Here is a 16432-nt window from a genome sequence, read left to right on the forward strand (position 1 = left end):
AGCAAAATTACGCTCCACACACAAAGAATAAACAAGAAATTACGCTATTATATTTCAACCCGAAGTGGTGCGTGACGCGCCCTGTCACGCGCCGTCACCTTAGTGAGGTAGGACCAGGCGTCCTACCTGTGACGTCAGAATGCTAGCAACGCCGCGGTTTCTTCAGTGGTGGCCCTCGCGGCCAATAGGATTCATATAGGTCCGGTAACCCACCGATACTAGACTGCAGGTACGGTAAAAAATAGGCAGGATCCTATTTACCCCGCATGATTTCGCACAGGTCTTCTATGAAAATTCTCAGCTTCCTTGGAAATGAAGGACATATTGTTGTCTAGAGCCCATCAGCACGATGATTAGGGTAATCACCCTAACCATACTAATCATTATCACCTTGTAGTCGTCTTCGTCGTCATTCACTTCTTTCGCAACAAATGCAACAGCATTAAAAAGTAAGATTCCCGGCCGCGGCGGCCGCTTTTCTGATGGAGGCGAAAAGCAAAAACGCCCGTGTGTGCGAGATTTCGGCGCACGTTAAAGATCCCCAGGCGGTCAAAATTAATCCGGAGCCCTCCACTACGGCGCGCCTCATCGCCTGCGTTGCGTCGGCGCGTTAAACCCCAACAATCAATCAATCAATTAAAAAGTAAGAGAGAGAGAGAGAGAGAGAGAGAGAGAGAGAGAGAGAGAGAGAGAGAGAGAGAGAGAGAGAGAGAGAGAGAGAGAGAGAGAGAGAGAGAGAGAGAGACTTTATTGTACAAGGCAGTTAAGAGGGCGGGGTGGCCGGTGGCATGAGCCTGACGGCGACAGCGGTGGCTCGGTTCACCAGGGAGATTTGGGTCCCCGGATCCGAGCTACACAGCGCCCCCTCCCACTGCTCGTAACACGCTATGGATACTATCGCAATTAAAAAAAGGGGGATCCCTTCCCTTCTAAAAAGGAAGAGGAAGGTGCAGTCGTGCTCACGCTCCATCGCGTGCGGTCACGCGCAAGTAGCCCGGCAGTCGCTGTCCCTGCTATTCCGGAACGAGGACACCGACACTGCCTCCCACTTTCGCCACGAACCATGCAGACTGACACTCCCAGCCACAACGACGACAACGAAACCGAGCTCGAAGTCGTGAGTTCACCACTTCACAAAAAACATCGTGTGCCGAACGCTGCTGTAACATGATTCCGGCCAGTTTGACCTATAAAATTGCGGTAATATGTTAATGCTGTAAATAGCGCCGTGTAGGCTTCTCAAACGAAACTACTTGGTTGGAAACTGCAGTTCACACGAGTTCACTGGTGTGGAAAAGGGCGCGTCTACGTACGCGTCTCCGGTTCCGGGAACCGGTTTGGATGCCGTATACGGTATCGGCCCGGTATCGGCCGCTCTCGCGCGCGTCCAATCTGCTAGATATTTTGCCGCACCGCGTCGGAAACCGGATCGCTCGGGCCCACATGTCTTCCATTTTCTGCCGCAGAATGCCGGTGGGGCTAGAGAAGCCGGCGGCGACCCAGGAGGTGCCCAGAGAGGCGCCGTGGCGGAAGACGTGCCGGACCCGGCCGAGCGCAGCCGCCTGACGCTGTGGCTGATGGTGAGCGGCGTGCTCCTGGTGCTGCTCATCCTGCTCGTGCTCAACCTGTTCATCCTGAGCAGCGTGGGCGGAGACTGGGAGCGGGCGCGGAAGGCCTCCGAGACCCCGACTACGGAGATATACGTCTCCTACGTCGCCGGCCGCCGCCAGGAGGAGCGCGTCCGCCACACGTGCCGCACCGAGGCGTGCGCGGCGGCCGCCGCCAACGTCAGCCTCGACAGGACGGCCGATCCCTGCACGGACCTTTACGGCTACGTCTGCAACCACTGGCTACGAGGTCGAGGCGCGCCAAAAGGGTACTGTAGTCGATTGATTCGGCTCAAGGTCATTGCGACGCGATGAATGACCTTTCGAAACATGGCGTAGTAGAGCTTTCGCTCTAAAATTGTGATTGTCCCGTGCTACGGTACCACTGGCGTCTCCGATTGTTGGGAAAGCAAATAGCGAGCTTAACGCGGTTCCTTTTCGGCAAGGGAGTGCGCGTTTGTCCATTAATCCTGCAAGGTCATCTGCAGACTTTTTGAACTCCGCTGACGCCGATTTGTAAAAACTATTTTTTTTATCGAGCGAAGTTACAAGTGTTTTCTCCCGCCGAGTTACTCAGTGGTGCGTATTGAAGCGCATATAAGAATGGGCTGGGAAGTTCACACTGCGCAATTAAACGTAACCCAGGTTGATTGATTGATTGATTGATTGATTGATTGATTGATTGATTGATTGATTGATTGATTGATTGATTGATTGATTGATTGATTGATTGATTGACCTTCTGCTCGTGCAGGGAGGAAGACTGGGAGGTGCGGCGCGACCGGCACACGGTGGACCACCTTCACCAGGCGGCCCTGTCCCGCGCGCTGCACCAGATCCTAGCGGGGCCCTCCGACCGGCAGTGGCTTCTCCCCGAGGCACTGCAGCGCCTCTACCGCAAGTGCCTCGAACCGGGCCCCGATGCCGGCGCCCAGTTGCGTGCCAAGCTGCTCGACAGCGCCGGTGTGGCTCCCTGGCCGCAGCCCCGGATAGACACGGCAAACTCCGAGGACGTGTCCAAGGTACCGCACACAAAGAGCGCTGGCAGCCATTTTGAAGCCATCGAATGGATATCAAGCTACGTTTTCAATCTCAACGTCGTGAAGATGGCTTTGCATCATGGCACGGCTATCAGCGGGGCTTTCCGTTTCCATCTAGAATGACAGCCAAATATGGCGACCGTGCAATGTGCTCCCCCGAGAGAAATACGTACCGGTGACATGTTACGCTTATTGTTTGTTCCTTTCGGCGTACGTTTAACGCACTGCTTATTCTGTGGACCAGACCACAGAATAATTTTCAGCTTTACTGTGTGGACCAGACCGCAGGGTAATATTCCCCTTTGAGCTATAAAACGGCCCCGCTCGTTGACTTCTGTGGTGCAGGGGTAGAGGTTACGGTTTTGACACTGACGGCTTGTGTTCGAGCCCCAGCAGTTCTGAGGTTTTTCTAACAAAAAGGGATTTTTTTTTACTGCAAAGGATTCTTTTAAGTCAATTCTACGCATTAGTTTTGTAAACAAGGGTGGTTTAATCTTATAGGTCGGTTGAGGTGAATAAGGCTCCAGTATGCCGTGGTACAATCCACAGAATAAAGCTGAATATTACCCTGTGGTCTGGTCCACATAATAATGCTGTACATTATCGTGTGGTCTGGTAATGCGATTTCCGCGGTTTTAGTCGTCGAAACAAACCATTGATCATACGGTGTTCGCTTTAATTAGAAGCGTCCGATCTGATAAAGGGTAGAAAGAGAGAAAAAACTTTATTGACTGAGGAAATGGGCCAAGGAGAAGCGAAGTCCTGATGTAGGTGCCGGGCAAGGGGCCGAAAACCCGCCCCCTCCTGGACGTCTTATCCTTGAGTTAGGGTGGTGGTCCCGTGGTGGTAAGTGATTGCTCATGGGTGTGCCGTACGCAATTTTCCTGCAACGGCACGGCAAAGATAGCTGGTGCATAATGAAACTTGTTGAAACGTAAACTACGAATTTTTCGGCAGTGTCTGAGTAATCCTGTATATTCTGAACAACTGCCAACTTTTTGTTGGCAGTCTAAACGTGTATCTTGGCGCGATGGAAGGGCCTATGTCAGAGCTCGAAGCTGGCCTTGCATACTAGCTGAAGCTACAGGCCCGCCCCGTTACTCTGGAATGGGGTATACAACAGCGCCCACTTATGTGATACCGATGCTGACGGTGTCAGTCCACAACATGAACATATCTTTTCGGTAAATAATCCCAATGTCCAGAAAATTGAGCAATATACTTTCGCATTTTAATGTCACGAGTAGAAAAATATTACGGATAAGCTCTCGCAGCAAAATTGGTCATGTGTTCTCGTTCGTTGTCGTCTAAGCTTCAGCACAAACTTTTCCACCAGGCGTTATTTTTTGTAGCAGACAATCAATATACGCCTCGAGATTCGCGATCGCTGCGCCGCCTGCCGCCGCTTCTCCGCGGCGTTTGCGGGATTAGCGCTGCGTGGCTGATAGGTGGTCATGCAGTGTTCTGGTTCTCTTTCGCTTCTCTTTGCCTTTCCGCGCTCTAAACAACTTGTTATGGTGACGTCTGTAAGCTAACTGCACGTTTAGGGCACCTAAAAAAAACAGCTGCGTCTTGGTAGAGCGCTCTAACGCCAACAAGAGCTACCCGGGGAGGCGGTTCTGCGCGCTTCTTGGCCGCTCTTGCGGGCGTCGGCGACGGCAGCAGCATATCACCGCTGCCACCTTCGAACACGTCAGCACAAGTGAATTCTATTTATTGTCGCCTCGCTTAGACCTGATATTGGCACTGTAAGTGGTTGGTTCGTTTTTCAGCGCAGACAACAAATGCGGCTTTGCTTCGAATATGTACGTCGTAGAAAAATATGTTTCGGGGACGTGATAACCCAATAGCTGACAAAAACTTGTGCCTTTTATGGGAATATAAGCCACGCGAAAATGTTAAGTAGACTCAAAGGCTATGCATTGTCAGATATGTGCCCACTCATGCCTTATAGAAAGAACCAAGGTATATGTTAATGAAGCCACGGGAAAATGAATGGTCTGCAAGTAAGGAATAAATAGAATAGTCGTACGGGAATGAAAAAAAAAAAAAACGAGTGCAGCTTCTGAAATGCTAAAGACGTTTGTTCGAGCAAGGTAGTATTCACCAGACCAACTAGATGCGAAATGCACTGATATTTTGCTAGACATGGGGGGGGGGGGGGGGGGGTTAGGAGGAGGAGGACGCTTAACTATCGTTGTTTACAAATGCGGAGCGGAATCAACGAATGAACGTTTTAGTAATCGCACACACAAGATGCGTGTTCACTTTTCGTTTGTTTTTAGCCTTGAAAAACGGCTGGTCACTCGGCGGACTCATTTTTTGAAGAATACAGGATAGGCAGTTCACAAGCGATACGAGGTGTCGTTGGAAGAGTTGATTGATTGATTGCAGGGTTTAACGCGCCGACGCAACGGAGACGATGAGGCACGCCGTAGTGGAGGGCTCCGGATTAATTTTGACCACCTGGAGAGCCTTAACGTGCGCCAAAATCTCGTATACACGGGCTCGTTGGAAGAGTGTCGTATCTGATAAGGGCCTCTGATTTCGGTTTATGCTAGATTCTGCAGTCTCCCTGTGTCATGACTCTTACGACGATGTTTCGAATAAGAGTTTGGTCACGGACGCGGATTACTCTATAAGCCCATCTTCGCGCTTCTCGTGGAGGATAAATGTAAACAGATGAATCTTTGGGAGCGCTCACCTCGGGACAAGACGACCCAGCATTAAATTTGTCGTCGTGTGCTGACTCCGGAGTGTAATTTTGCATTATCCGTCGTACTTCTTTGGTACAATGTTTGTGAAATTTATGCCGCATTGGCTTGTTCATGGTACTGATCAATATCTGATATGTGATATTGGCAGGCGTAACTTGCGTGCTGTCAGGTATGAGTGCTCCGCTAGATTTTGTAAGTGCACAAAGTCGATTTACATCATAGTGTGTATGGCCGCAACATGACCATCGGAGGAAACACTGCTTACGGAGACACTGTCACTAAATTTCAGTGCAGCGGAATTGCAATCAGCTGCATGCAAATGCTGGCTTCGGGACGCCGGACTGTGACACACGCCCGGCGCTCATATAGATCTCACTAAGATCGCGTCATAAACGCTTATACTCTCGTGAACATGCCACGCTTGCAAACAGAGTGCCTGCCCCACGTTATTCGGTATTTCGAACGCGGACAAACGATAAATCGCTGTCTTGAACGAGCCCCAAAAGCAACGGCGACAGGGGGGAGCGGGCCGGGGACTCCCGTGCCTGCTTTCGAAACGGGCCGCTAGGGGGATTTCAGTGGCGCCCCTACAGGCCGCGCTCGAGGCGTATAGCTTTCAATCAATCTAGTTTTTGGTGTTCTAATCGTTCAGCCGAAACTTGGGAAAGAAAGACTGTCCCAAAATTTCTTTTTAGCGGGCGCAGGGGTGGGGGGAGGGAAGTTACTTTTACACCCCAAACATTCCCCCTGAAGCATAGGGGCTTATAAGTACCTCAGAAAAGATGTATCAAGGGTGATGCAGATGCCAATCGGACTATTCCGCATTGTCTTCCCTCAAAAATTCACGGGCTCTCGCTAACAACGCATACGTTTGAAGTCTTTAATGCAGCCTTCGCAAGCCACTTTAAGTGCGCAGTCGTGTGTTTAAAAAAGACGAAGCTGTAAGAGCTTGTGTTGGCGCCTGCTTTACTCGTCTGGGGGGCGACAACGATCTTTGTATGAGACGGTGGTCGTTTCGCGTCCCCAATCCTTGTTTCTGCTCGGTTCGCGTCCCTCAAGAAATTGACACTCATGACACCATCAACCGAACGTTATGCGATTATCCAGCGCTAGATTACCTTGCAGCTTCTTCCTCTTCTCATATAAGTTATCATAAATTGTCATTGTAATTCTCAGCCAACGCAGTAATAGCATCCTCGTTGGCGCGCCTGCGCTTTAGTTTCACCGCAGTAATAATGTACTTGTGGTGAAGCACGCTTTAAAGGCGAGCCTCAATTATAACGATTTTAGCGCGGGCATGTGAACAGCCGACGCCTTCCCTGGGCCATCCCGCGCTTCAAAATACGCGCAGGTTCTGGGAAACGCGTACTACTTCACGAACGAGCCGACGCTGCTGCGCATGGGCGTGGGCTCCGACGGGCGGGTCTTCCTGGCCGAGCCACGCCTGCTCCTCGACGCCCCAGCGGCGGGGCCCAACGACATGGCGCTGGCCGCCGCGGCCGCCTTCGTGGCCGCCGGGAGCAAGCTCCCGCCGCCCGTCGACGTCAACCGGATAGAGAAGCTCCTGGACGCGGCGCGCAGGGGCGATGACCCTCCCCCGTGGAACCACACGATGCGCCTGTCGGGTGCGCGCGCCTTAGATCTCTCAGCGCCGTCATTGCCCCTCAATAAGACGAGTTATATACGGAAGCGAAGATTTATTGTCCTCACTAATGTCGCCTGTAACGCGAAAATGCCCTGCAGGAAAGCCAACTTTCTCTGACGATGATGATGAATAGTCGTGGGTGAGGTGAAAGAAAAGAACGCTTGCGGTGGCCGGAATCAAACCTGGGTCCCTTGAGTTATGAAGCCGGCGTCTATCCGCTTGCTCCATTTTGACAAGGTCGAAGCGGTTCGGAAAACTCAGATGACAACCAAAGAAGCCGTCATGAGAAAGTTTCGCGTTCAATCACCATCGTTGTTAGACGGAGGGGTGCATGATTTTGAGTTCATGAATGTACGGTCGGTAAAACGCGTGTTTATAACACAGCTTTCGTACTTTCCCTGAGCTCGACATCAAGAAAACTGCGGCGTTCTGGAGTCTAAGCCCACCCCTGTTGTCTCCAACGTGTTTAGAAAGAGTATGTTTCGGCAGTTTTCAGATGTAACTAGTTGAAATTAAACTTGCTGCCATAGACAAGCGTTTTACCGACTGTATAGTAATATAGTCACGGGCAAGCCTAACTCTTCAGTAGGCTTGTGTGGTGACGCCCTACAGCAGCGATAGCTTCACAGAGTTCCTTTGATTTGATCACGCGTGGACTGGACATTTGCATCTGAGTGACGTGGTTGTGCTGATAAAATAACCTGTTTATGACGCCCTCTAACTTCTCCTAACTTGGAGCCATGTGGAAACAAATAGTTAATTTTCAATGTATATTTTTAAATACACAATTCTCTTTTAAAAGGCGACACGTGAACCAGAGAATTTATTAATTGGCCGAACTGCTATGCGACTATGACTGACGTACTTCGGATAAAGAGCGCTAGACATTATCGCCGGCAAGCGTCCTTTGCTGAATGGCTTAACTGCTAGCGGTGAAGCCAACTTTTTGGTACACCTCGCAGATGCGGAATTGAGTGGCGGGCGTCAGCGCGTCGCGAGTTATCCTCAGAGCGCTGCGAAGATTTCGCAGAGCGCGTGGGCCTCTTGGAACCTGCGCACAGTGGTCGAGGAGGCCTTCGAGCCCCACCAGGCTCTCGACGACGTCGTGGTTCGGGCGCCAGGCTACATGAACGCGCTGCCGGACGTGCTCAAGGTACGGGGACGACGAAATTAGACGCTTTAGATGCACGTCTTCGATCGCTACGCAGACATTCATTGTTAGCTGGTCGTCAATACAACCGAAATACGGGCCAAGTGGGGACACGTGGCCCCCTAAATGAGACCTGACTGAAGGGCCCAGAGCGCCAATCGTCTCGGGGTGGTCTCCTTCGCAGGAGATCAGGCAGCACGAGCTGCTCAACTACCTGGGCATGCGCACGGCGCTCCTGGCGTCTCGGCTGCTGCCCCCCGGTCCCGAGAAGCAGCTTCTGTGCAGGCTCATCGACGAGGACGATGCCGCGCCCGCCCAGACCGACGTCGACCACTGCGTCCGCATGATTGGTGAGCGCCCGACCAGCCATTCAAAGCTTGTACATAAAAATCCTCCGCGGGAAAGCGTGTGCTATTGAGAAAAGCTTGCTCCCACTCCAGATTTCCGATATTCTTGTCCGACTTTCTGCAATTGTTCGACATTTTTTTTTCGCATTGTAGTTTCAGTGTGTCAAGAAAAACTAGCAGTGGCTTAGCTCGGCTATGTCAGGATATACGTAGCGTGAGCTAAGGTTCAGCTGGTTATTCTTAAGTTTCCTGATTGTCTAGGATTAGCTGATTATCATGCTTACTGCTGCTAAAACAATTTTCAATCCAATCCAATTCAATCCAATCCAGTTGCGGCGGCGGCAGCTCCGGCGCGCCAGCTGTGCGCCGTGAGACGTCCCTGCTACTCGCGCATGCGCAGCACGACTCTCCAGGAGCCACGCGAAACTGCTCAACCTCGGCCAGTGTAGCTCACGCTACAAAATGCTAAATCAATGTAGAAATTTAATTTACGCTTGAATCTCGTGTACTCACCTCGATGCAAGGTGTCCTCGACGGCAAACGTTGTTCACTGGGATGCACAACTGCTAACGGTGACGCCAACTTTACAACAACCTGTTGGCAAATTGCACGGGGGCGGAGCCGGGAAGTGCGGGGTAGCGCAAAGCGAAACCCCGCTCACTACGTATATCTTATGTTGTCCCACAGACCTCACGTTTCTTATCAAAGCATGCAATGCTCATATCGCGTACTCCAGCGGCACTTCGGCGCTGGCGGATTTAGTCCAAGATGGCGCCAATAAGGCGAAATTCCCCGATGACCATGGCCTCTTTCTTGACAGCAGACTGGAAGAGACCTTGGGAACGGGGCCCTCCGCGAAGTCTTTATGATAAGACCACCGGCAGCACTACGCCGGACGCTCTCGATAGCTGAAGGCGGGCACGTTTGGCGGGCTTTAGTCGGCACAAACTGCGCCCCTCCGTTAGCTGTCAATGTTGGTTTCGGTTCTTTTTTTCTTACAGAATTCCGCAATCTGTGCATCATATACTTCTCGTGCCACAAGACTAAGATAATAATGCCCAAGGTTCGGGAACAAGGGCATGACGCCATGAGCGATGAAGTACTTCAGTAAACGCGAATTATCCCCGAAAAAGGCCAGCGATGGATACCGGTGTTTAAAAGAAAAAAAATCCCCATCCCCTCCTCAAGAAAGTTAAGAGAAGCACAAAAGCTAAAAGTGCGTCCAATCTTCGCTGAAAGTGCGTCCAAGCGATCGACAAACTTTCATAGACCCAAATCGCAAACGAAGAACGAACCCATGTGACGAAGCATCTACGAACGATCTAAATGTATACCCATGCGTGGTTTATGAGACGTGGTTTATGAACTGTAGTCCTCCCTCGTGATCGATGCGTGTACTGTCCCATCTAGAACCGTTCCTTTTTCGCGATTTTCAAGTAACCGTTTTAACACAATGGAAGGTCGGATTCACACATGCTTCGTGTATCCAGAGACCTTATCAGAGCTTTCCGGTCGACCAACCGGTCCATGGGGAAATGCATTAGTTTTTTGTCAGGACGCCATCGGTACCAACGAAAAATTGTGGTTGATTCCTGTCATAGGAATCGGTAAAACCCGAAAGTGAAGTGTGCAGCGAAATCTGCAGCTGAGCATTATTTTCGGGTCGGCGGCTGTCTTTTGGGTGTGCTTGGCGAGCAACGTCCTGCTGGCGGGACGCATCGGCTAAGGAGTACTGACGTCGTTTCCGTGACGAATATGACGTCAGTGAAACCTCAGTGTATCCCGGCATAAAACACTTTCGTGTTAAAATATAAAACTCGAAAACGAACAACCCGGAGTATAACGTACTCTTTAGTTCTAAAGGTTGCTTCCCCACAAGAAGATTATGTGTGCAGGAGTGCACCCTTTACCGGCCGTTTGCTTCGTTGTACTGGCGTCACTTCCGTGACGGATATGACGTCACTCAAATGTTTGTGTATCCCGGAATGAAACACTTCGTATTAAACCTTTCGCTTTGATACGGGCTTTGTTACAGCCTCATATTCGGCCGCATCAAATGCCTAAGCTAAGCTTAGATGCGATCGCGCTCGCTGTCCCCGCAGCAAAGTACGAGCCGGCGATGACGCTGTACATGCTGGCCAACCAGTCTCCGCTGGTGAGCGAGCTGGACGCCCAGGCGCTGCTGCGCTTCCTACGCGCGCAGCTGTCCAGCCTGGTGCGCTCCGGGGCGCTGGAGAGCGGCCCGCTCTCGTCCAAGATGGCCGACCGCACCGACGCCCTGCCCTGGGAGGGGCTCGCGCCAGACTGGCTGGGCAACGCCAGCGCGCGCAACGCCTACGTCGCCAGGTGAGGCCGGATATGGGCGCTTAACTGGCCCTGCAGTCACATTCGTATCGAGCAGACACCACAAGGGTTCTGAGAATTTCAGCGTCTGTTGAAGTCATGTACATTGATGGCGGTTCACCAAAATAGAGCGGTTCACCAATAAAGCTAGCGGTTCACCAAAATAGAGCGAAACCCCGTTAATTCGGAATTTCGGTTAATTCTGACGCGGCGTCTGGTCCCTTCCAAACTCTGCATAGTTCTTTGGCTGAAAGCTCCCAATAAATAGGACAGGTTCTGCCAAAATTCGGTTAATTTGGACTCCCCACGGAGTTCAGGTGGGGAGACAGCAGCACAGCCCGCCGTGGCTGTGCTTCAGCTAATTCTGATTCGCAGCAGAAATTAAAGGCGAACCTAAAGAACTTCGACATTGAAACGGGACGAGCTAGTGTACATCTCGAAGGCACATCTACAGGAAGTTTGCATGGTTTCGCCGGAGAGTGCGCGCGGACTGAACCACCTTCCCGAAGTTCGCAAAATAGTGATTTCCTTGCACGTCACCTCCGCGGAGCAAACGACAATCATTGCAAACGACAATCACTGACTTCCTACAAAAATAAAATTTTGGTGACGTTGAAAGCATCTTTCAGTTGTTACGACCGCACTGGCGATAATTCGAACAATCAGTTAATTCGGACATTCTCTCCCGTCCTGTGAAATCCGAATTAACGGGGATTTTACGGGACCGGAGAAAATGTAGTTGATTTATTTGCTGACTGATTACTTGAAACTGTTGACAGTAATTAATGGTGGGTGATGCTCTGGGGGTATGTTTTTTCTAGCGAACGTCAACTACGTCATACACTACTAACGTAACCATTCAGGCACTGAGACGTTGTTCGAAAGAAACGAGAGAAACGCACCACGTTCATCGACATATGTCCTAGTGTAGGAATCTACTGGCGTGCCGGTAATTAGGGGTTGTCGGTACTACCAGACCTAAGCAACGCATTCAGCTCGTCTGTGCACCGATAACTGCCGAGGGGCACCAAATTCTTGCACTTCTGCTTTTCTGCACGAAGCAGCTTCCTTTTAGGATCAGTGTTTCAGGATCAGCAGTTACTTCAATTCACCGAGGCTGTAGTTGCATAAATGGTCGTGTCCACGACCAACCATTGGCGAACGCCGTACCTCCCCCGCGCAGGTTCTACGGCGACAACATGGCTCCCGCGTCCTCCCAGGCGTCCCAGGCGGTGTTCAGCTGGATGCAGGAGAAAGTGGTCAACGAGCACTTGGCCCTGAACGAGCCCAATCAGTTCGTGAACGCGCGCTGGGCACCGGGCCTGATGTCGACGCGCTGCCGGCTCGTGACGCGCGAAGAGGAGACGGTCGCTACCGGCGGAGGCAACGCCCCGAGCCCAGGCGACGCCGCGGCGGGGCCTGAGGCGACTCTGCAGGTGTGCACGGATAGATACGTTTTGATGCGCCAGTGCACAAAAATAGGTCAGGTTCAACTCTTGTAAACCTAGCGGTCACGACCGAAAGTCCCGCTTGCTCGGGTTTGCAAAGAATATGCACGCAGCGTTCGTAAACTACTGGACGATTGGATTCAACCTGTCGCTTGTGCTGAAGCGTACGCACAGAAGACCCAGCCAACCCGCCATCCACGGCGAAGCTGAGCGACCAAGCACCGGCGAAGCTGCCGTTAAACCCTCCCTAGTCACGTGGTATAGCGCAGCTGCGACGCCTCTCCGCAGTGGAACACGTGGAGTGACATCCCACCTGTCACACTTGCGCTCCGACGGCTCGAGGTCATCGCGACGCAATGAATGACCTTGCGAGATATGGCGCAGCTCTTCCGCTCTAAATTTGTGATTGTCCCGTGTGACCACTGGCGTCTCCGATTGTTGGAAATGCAAATAGCGAGCTTAACGCGGTTCTTTTTCAGCAAGGGAGTGCGCGTTTGCCCATTAATCCTGCAAGGTCATCTGCAGCCCTTTCGTCATTTTTAACTCCGCTGACGCCGATTTGTAGAAACTAAAATGTTTTTTTTTTTATCGAGCGAAGTTACAAGTGTTTTCTCGCGCGGAGTTGCTAAGTGGTGCGATATTGAAGCGCCTAGAATGGGCTGGGAAGTTCACACTGCGCAATTAAACGTAACCCAGGTACCTCCGGCGGCTCTGGACTTGCTTTGGGGCACTGATCGCTCGACGGCCATGTTTCAGATCGCCCGAGTAGGTGAGTACAACCAGCGTAATCCAACCAGCGGAATTCATTTCGCACTGAACGAAAACGCTGCGTGCTATTCCTTGCGTGGACGCATTTATTTTATTTTATTTTCCAACAGAGTCATGTATGTATATATATATTTATAGGGGTTTCCTAAAAATTACAAGCAAGCACGCTAAACGGAAAGAAGCATCGAGTTGATGCAAACAACGCGGCATTATTCCACTGGGATGATGCTGTTTTGAATATTCGTGCGCCCCACGCAAAAAGAGACACGCTGTTTTTTTTTAACGAGGCATGGCTACTGGATCGCAGTTTCACACCACGAGCTTCACTCAGGCAACGTAGCTTGTATTCTTGGCGTTAGAGCACTCCCATTATGACAAACTAATGCGGGGGCGACAAGAGAAATGTTATGACTTATTCGTGGCAGCAGTGGCGGACTAGCATTTACAACTCTCCATAAAGCACGTCATAATTGCTTAGCCACTGCCACGTGCACCTGTGACGCTAAGGAAAGTCTTTTATGCTAAACGTGGTACTGCGAAAAAACGCGAGACCAGTCCAACTACAAAGATAAATATTCGTTCCCAAAACCAATGGCCGTTATTAGTCTTGGAACCTCAGTCAATGGGTATCCTCGATTAACCAGTTCGGGACAGTCCGCGCGCAGTCCGAGGACTGCTTTCAGACTGCAAGAAGACAACCCGGCTGCGTCTCGCAACCGCAGTCAATAGGTATCCTCGATTAACCAGTCAGGCACAATCCGCGCGCAGTCGGAGGACTGCCCTCCGGCTGGAAGAAGACGACAACCGGCTTCGGCTTGGCAGTTTTTGATGGGCGACTAACTAATATTTAGCCCATACGCCTGCTTTAGACGCCGTCGAACGCACACTGCAGACAATCTCGCAGGCCGCGTCACAAACGGAACCAGTAACTCTGAACGGAACGACGCCAACCGTGTCGTATGCTACCGCGAAACATCAAAGCTATAGGGCCTAGAATATTCTAGGCACTATATGCCCCCACCGCTTTGATATAGTGCCTAGAATATTCTAGGCACTATATCAAAGCGGTGGGGGCCACCAAAGTTCAGTGGCGCCGCCATGCAGCCAGGCCTCAGTGAAATGGTTTTATAATTGATCAGTCGCGTAAAGACACTCGTCTGATGAAAAAAGCTGATTTGATAAAATAAGTCTGTACATAACAAGTATTAGTTTGCTTTCACGGACTTAGTGGAGACGGACTCATCGCAAACGACTGACCACGCTTGGCTGTAACGGTGTCAGCGACGTCATCAAGACGCCTCATGCGGACAGAGCACTTTTGATGCGGCTGTTTCTCCTTCGTAAATTAAACGTATAGGACGCGTAGTTGACCCGATGCGTGCGGTTTAAACAACCCGAACGTAATTGTTGGCGCCGCTCGAGCTGACAGCGTGGGACGGCGTATTTTCATCGTTTAATTTTATCTCGCTCCTTAATCCGATAAGTGTTGTTGTAAAGTCCAATCCAGAGGGTATTTTTAAATTAAAATACCGCTGGCACTCTCGCGCATAAATAGGTCTCATTTGCACTGCTAGTACATACGAGCCCTGATGTCAGCATTTTGCAAAAGTTTTGCCTAAATATACTTTGCGTTCATGCTCTTTGTTGAGGCAAAAGTGCTTTTCACGAAAGTATACGGTCCCTCTAAAACTGAAAATGGCTTTGAAAATTCAGTGCCGCTCCACTCCGTGAAGGTGAATGACCAGCGGAGCTGTTGCTGGGTTATTGGTTGTGTATTCGGGGTACCGAGTCCCGATGGGCATCGCGCTTACGCTGCGAATCCGCGGCCCGAGTCCGCGTCCATTGTCGCGTTTTTTTTTTCTTTGTGAGTAGGATTCACCGTGCAACAAATAATGTGAAAAGCCGGCTTACAAGGTCCACATTTACACAGATCTTCTTAAGGTCGGTTTCACAGTTAAAGCAGGGTGCTTTGCTTTATTTTAATCCCCTCTCACTCATTTGCCGCTTTTTTCTATCTGCCTGTCACCCTCCTACCCCAACCCGTGCACACCAGCGGGCGTACCGGTGTCCACCCCTATAGGTGTGACAAATTGCGCATGCTGGGGGACTTTCCTTCCCATTATTATCAATAAATTCATTCATTCATTCATTCATTCAAGACATTCTTCCCCCAAGGGCAAGTTGCATCAAAATATGAAGAGCCGAAGCAAGAGGTTGTGCCGAAGTGAGGAGGAGGGGAACAGCTTTTCTGAGTCTACGCACGCAAAAAAGAAAAAGAAAACGCGCCGAGAAACCTGCGTGTGTACAGCCAGATATTTTTTGTATTCAAAACGTACGTTCCCGCGAAAGAACCCCAGCAAATTTCCTGGCCCTAAGTGGTCGATTTGTGCGCATGCAGGCGTGCGCGCTTTCGAGCCCGTGCTGCGCCACCTGTTCCGGTGGCAGCAGGAGCAGCACCTTGCGGCCGAGAAGCCTCCGGGCCGGAGCCTGTGCTCGTCGTGGCTCGCGTCCTCGGACAGGCTGGACGAGGCGCTCGAGTCCTGGGCGCTGTCGCTGGCCCTGCGCGCCTACATGGCCTGGCCGGGGGCCCCCGAGCTCATGCTGCCGGGCCTCGAGCACCTCGAGCCCGAGCAGCTCTTTTTCGTCTTCTACACTCTCAACCAGTGCGAGGTCAACGGACCCGACATGGAGCAGATACTGGCCACCAGGCTCAAGGCACGAAGGGCCGTTCTACTATACCGACAGTATCTTGCCAAGCGCAGTGATTGAAGCGCGGAACGTTAGCAGCATAGCGTATATAGCATGGGCAGCCCCGCATTCTGCGTGAAATGCTTCGAAATGCTACACCGCTGGGTGCCGGTCGCCGTTGCGGTTGTTTTTGTCAGGACGGTGTCGCAGAGAACGAGTTAGGGAACAGCACATGTGAGGTCACGCATGCTTCTAACCCTGCTTGAGCCCCAGGGATTAACTAGTCCGTGAACACATATGAGAAATGTTAGGTACTGCAGCAAATGCAATCGCTTCTGTCGACTTTTGCGCTAGCTTCGGGCTCCGTATGAAAAGTAGAGTGACGCATGGAGCGGACCTGCGTTCACGGTGACTTCAGCGCAACAGAAGGCGAAGACTAGGTGAAAAGCATAGGCAGAAAAGGCAATGATCATCTAGAAGCTCAATTTCATTAGGGAAAAACCGCAACACTTAGTCACGGATAACCGCACCGCAATATGAAGAGTAAAGTGCCATGGAATAGAGATTGAAAGGGGCCCTGAAAGGCATTTTGAGCACACTAAATGAACTAGCGCAACCGTTAGATTGGGTCGTCAACGTCCTCTGTGCCAAGTATTACTCTTTTACGCGCAGCGGAAAG

General features: G+C 51.2%; 1 protein-coding gene across 1 annotated transcript; it reads left to right on the plus strand.

Annotated features, from left to right (window-relative positions):
- Nucleotides 1–1063: 1063 nt before the first annotated feature.
- Nucleotides 1064–15834, plus strand: LOC144179732 (uncharacterized). Its single transcript, XM_077708175.1, has 10 exons — nt 1064–1117; nt 1467–1876; nt 2362–2629; nt 6716–6989; nt 7972–8162; nt 8344–8509; nt 10609–10852; nt 12033–12285; nt 12994–13066; nt 15464–15834. Exons 1-10 carry the CDS (start codon nt 1064–1066, stop codon nt 15832–15834), a joined length of 2304 nt encoding a protein of 767 aa, XP_077564301.1.
- Nucleotides 15835–16432: the final 598 nt, after the last annotated feature.

Source organism: Haemaphysalis longicornis, unplaced genomic scaffold (assembly GCF_048455015.1).
Source record: "Haemaphysalis longicornis isolate Haplotype H1 unplaced genomic scaffold, Haemaphysalis longicornis Haplotype H1 scaffold_4, whole genome shotgun sequence".
NCBI classification, from domain to species: Eukaryota; Metazoa; Arthropoda; class Arachnida; order Ixodida; family Ixodidae; genus Haemaphysalis; species Haemaphysalis longicornis.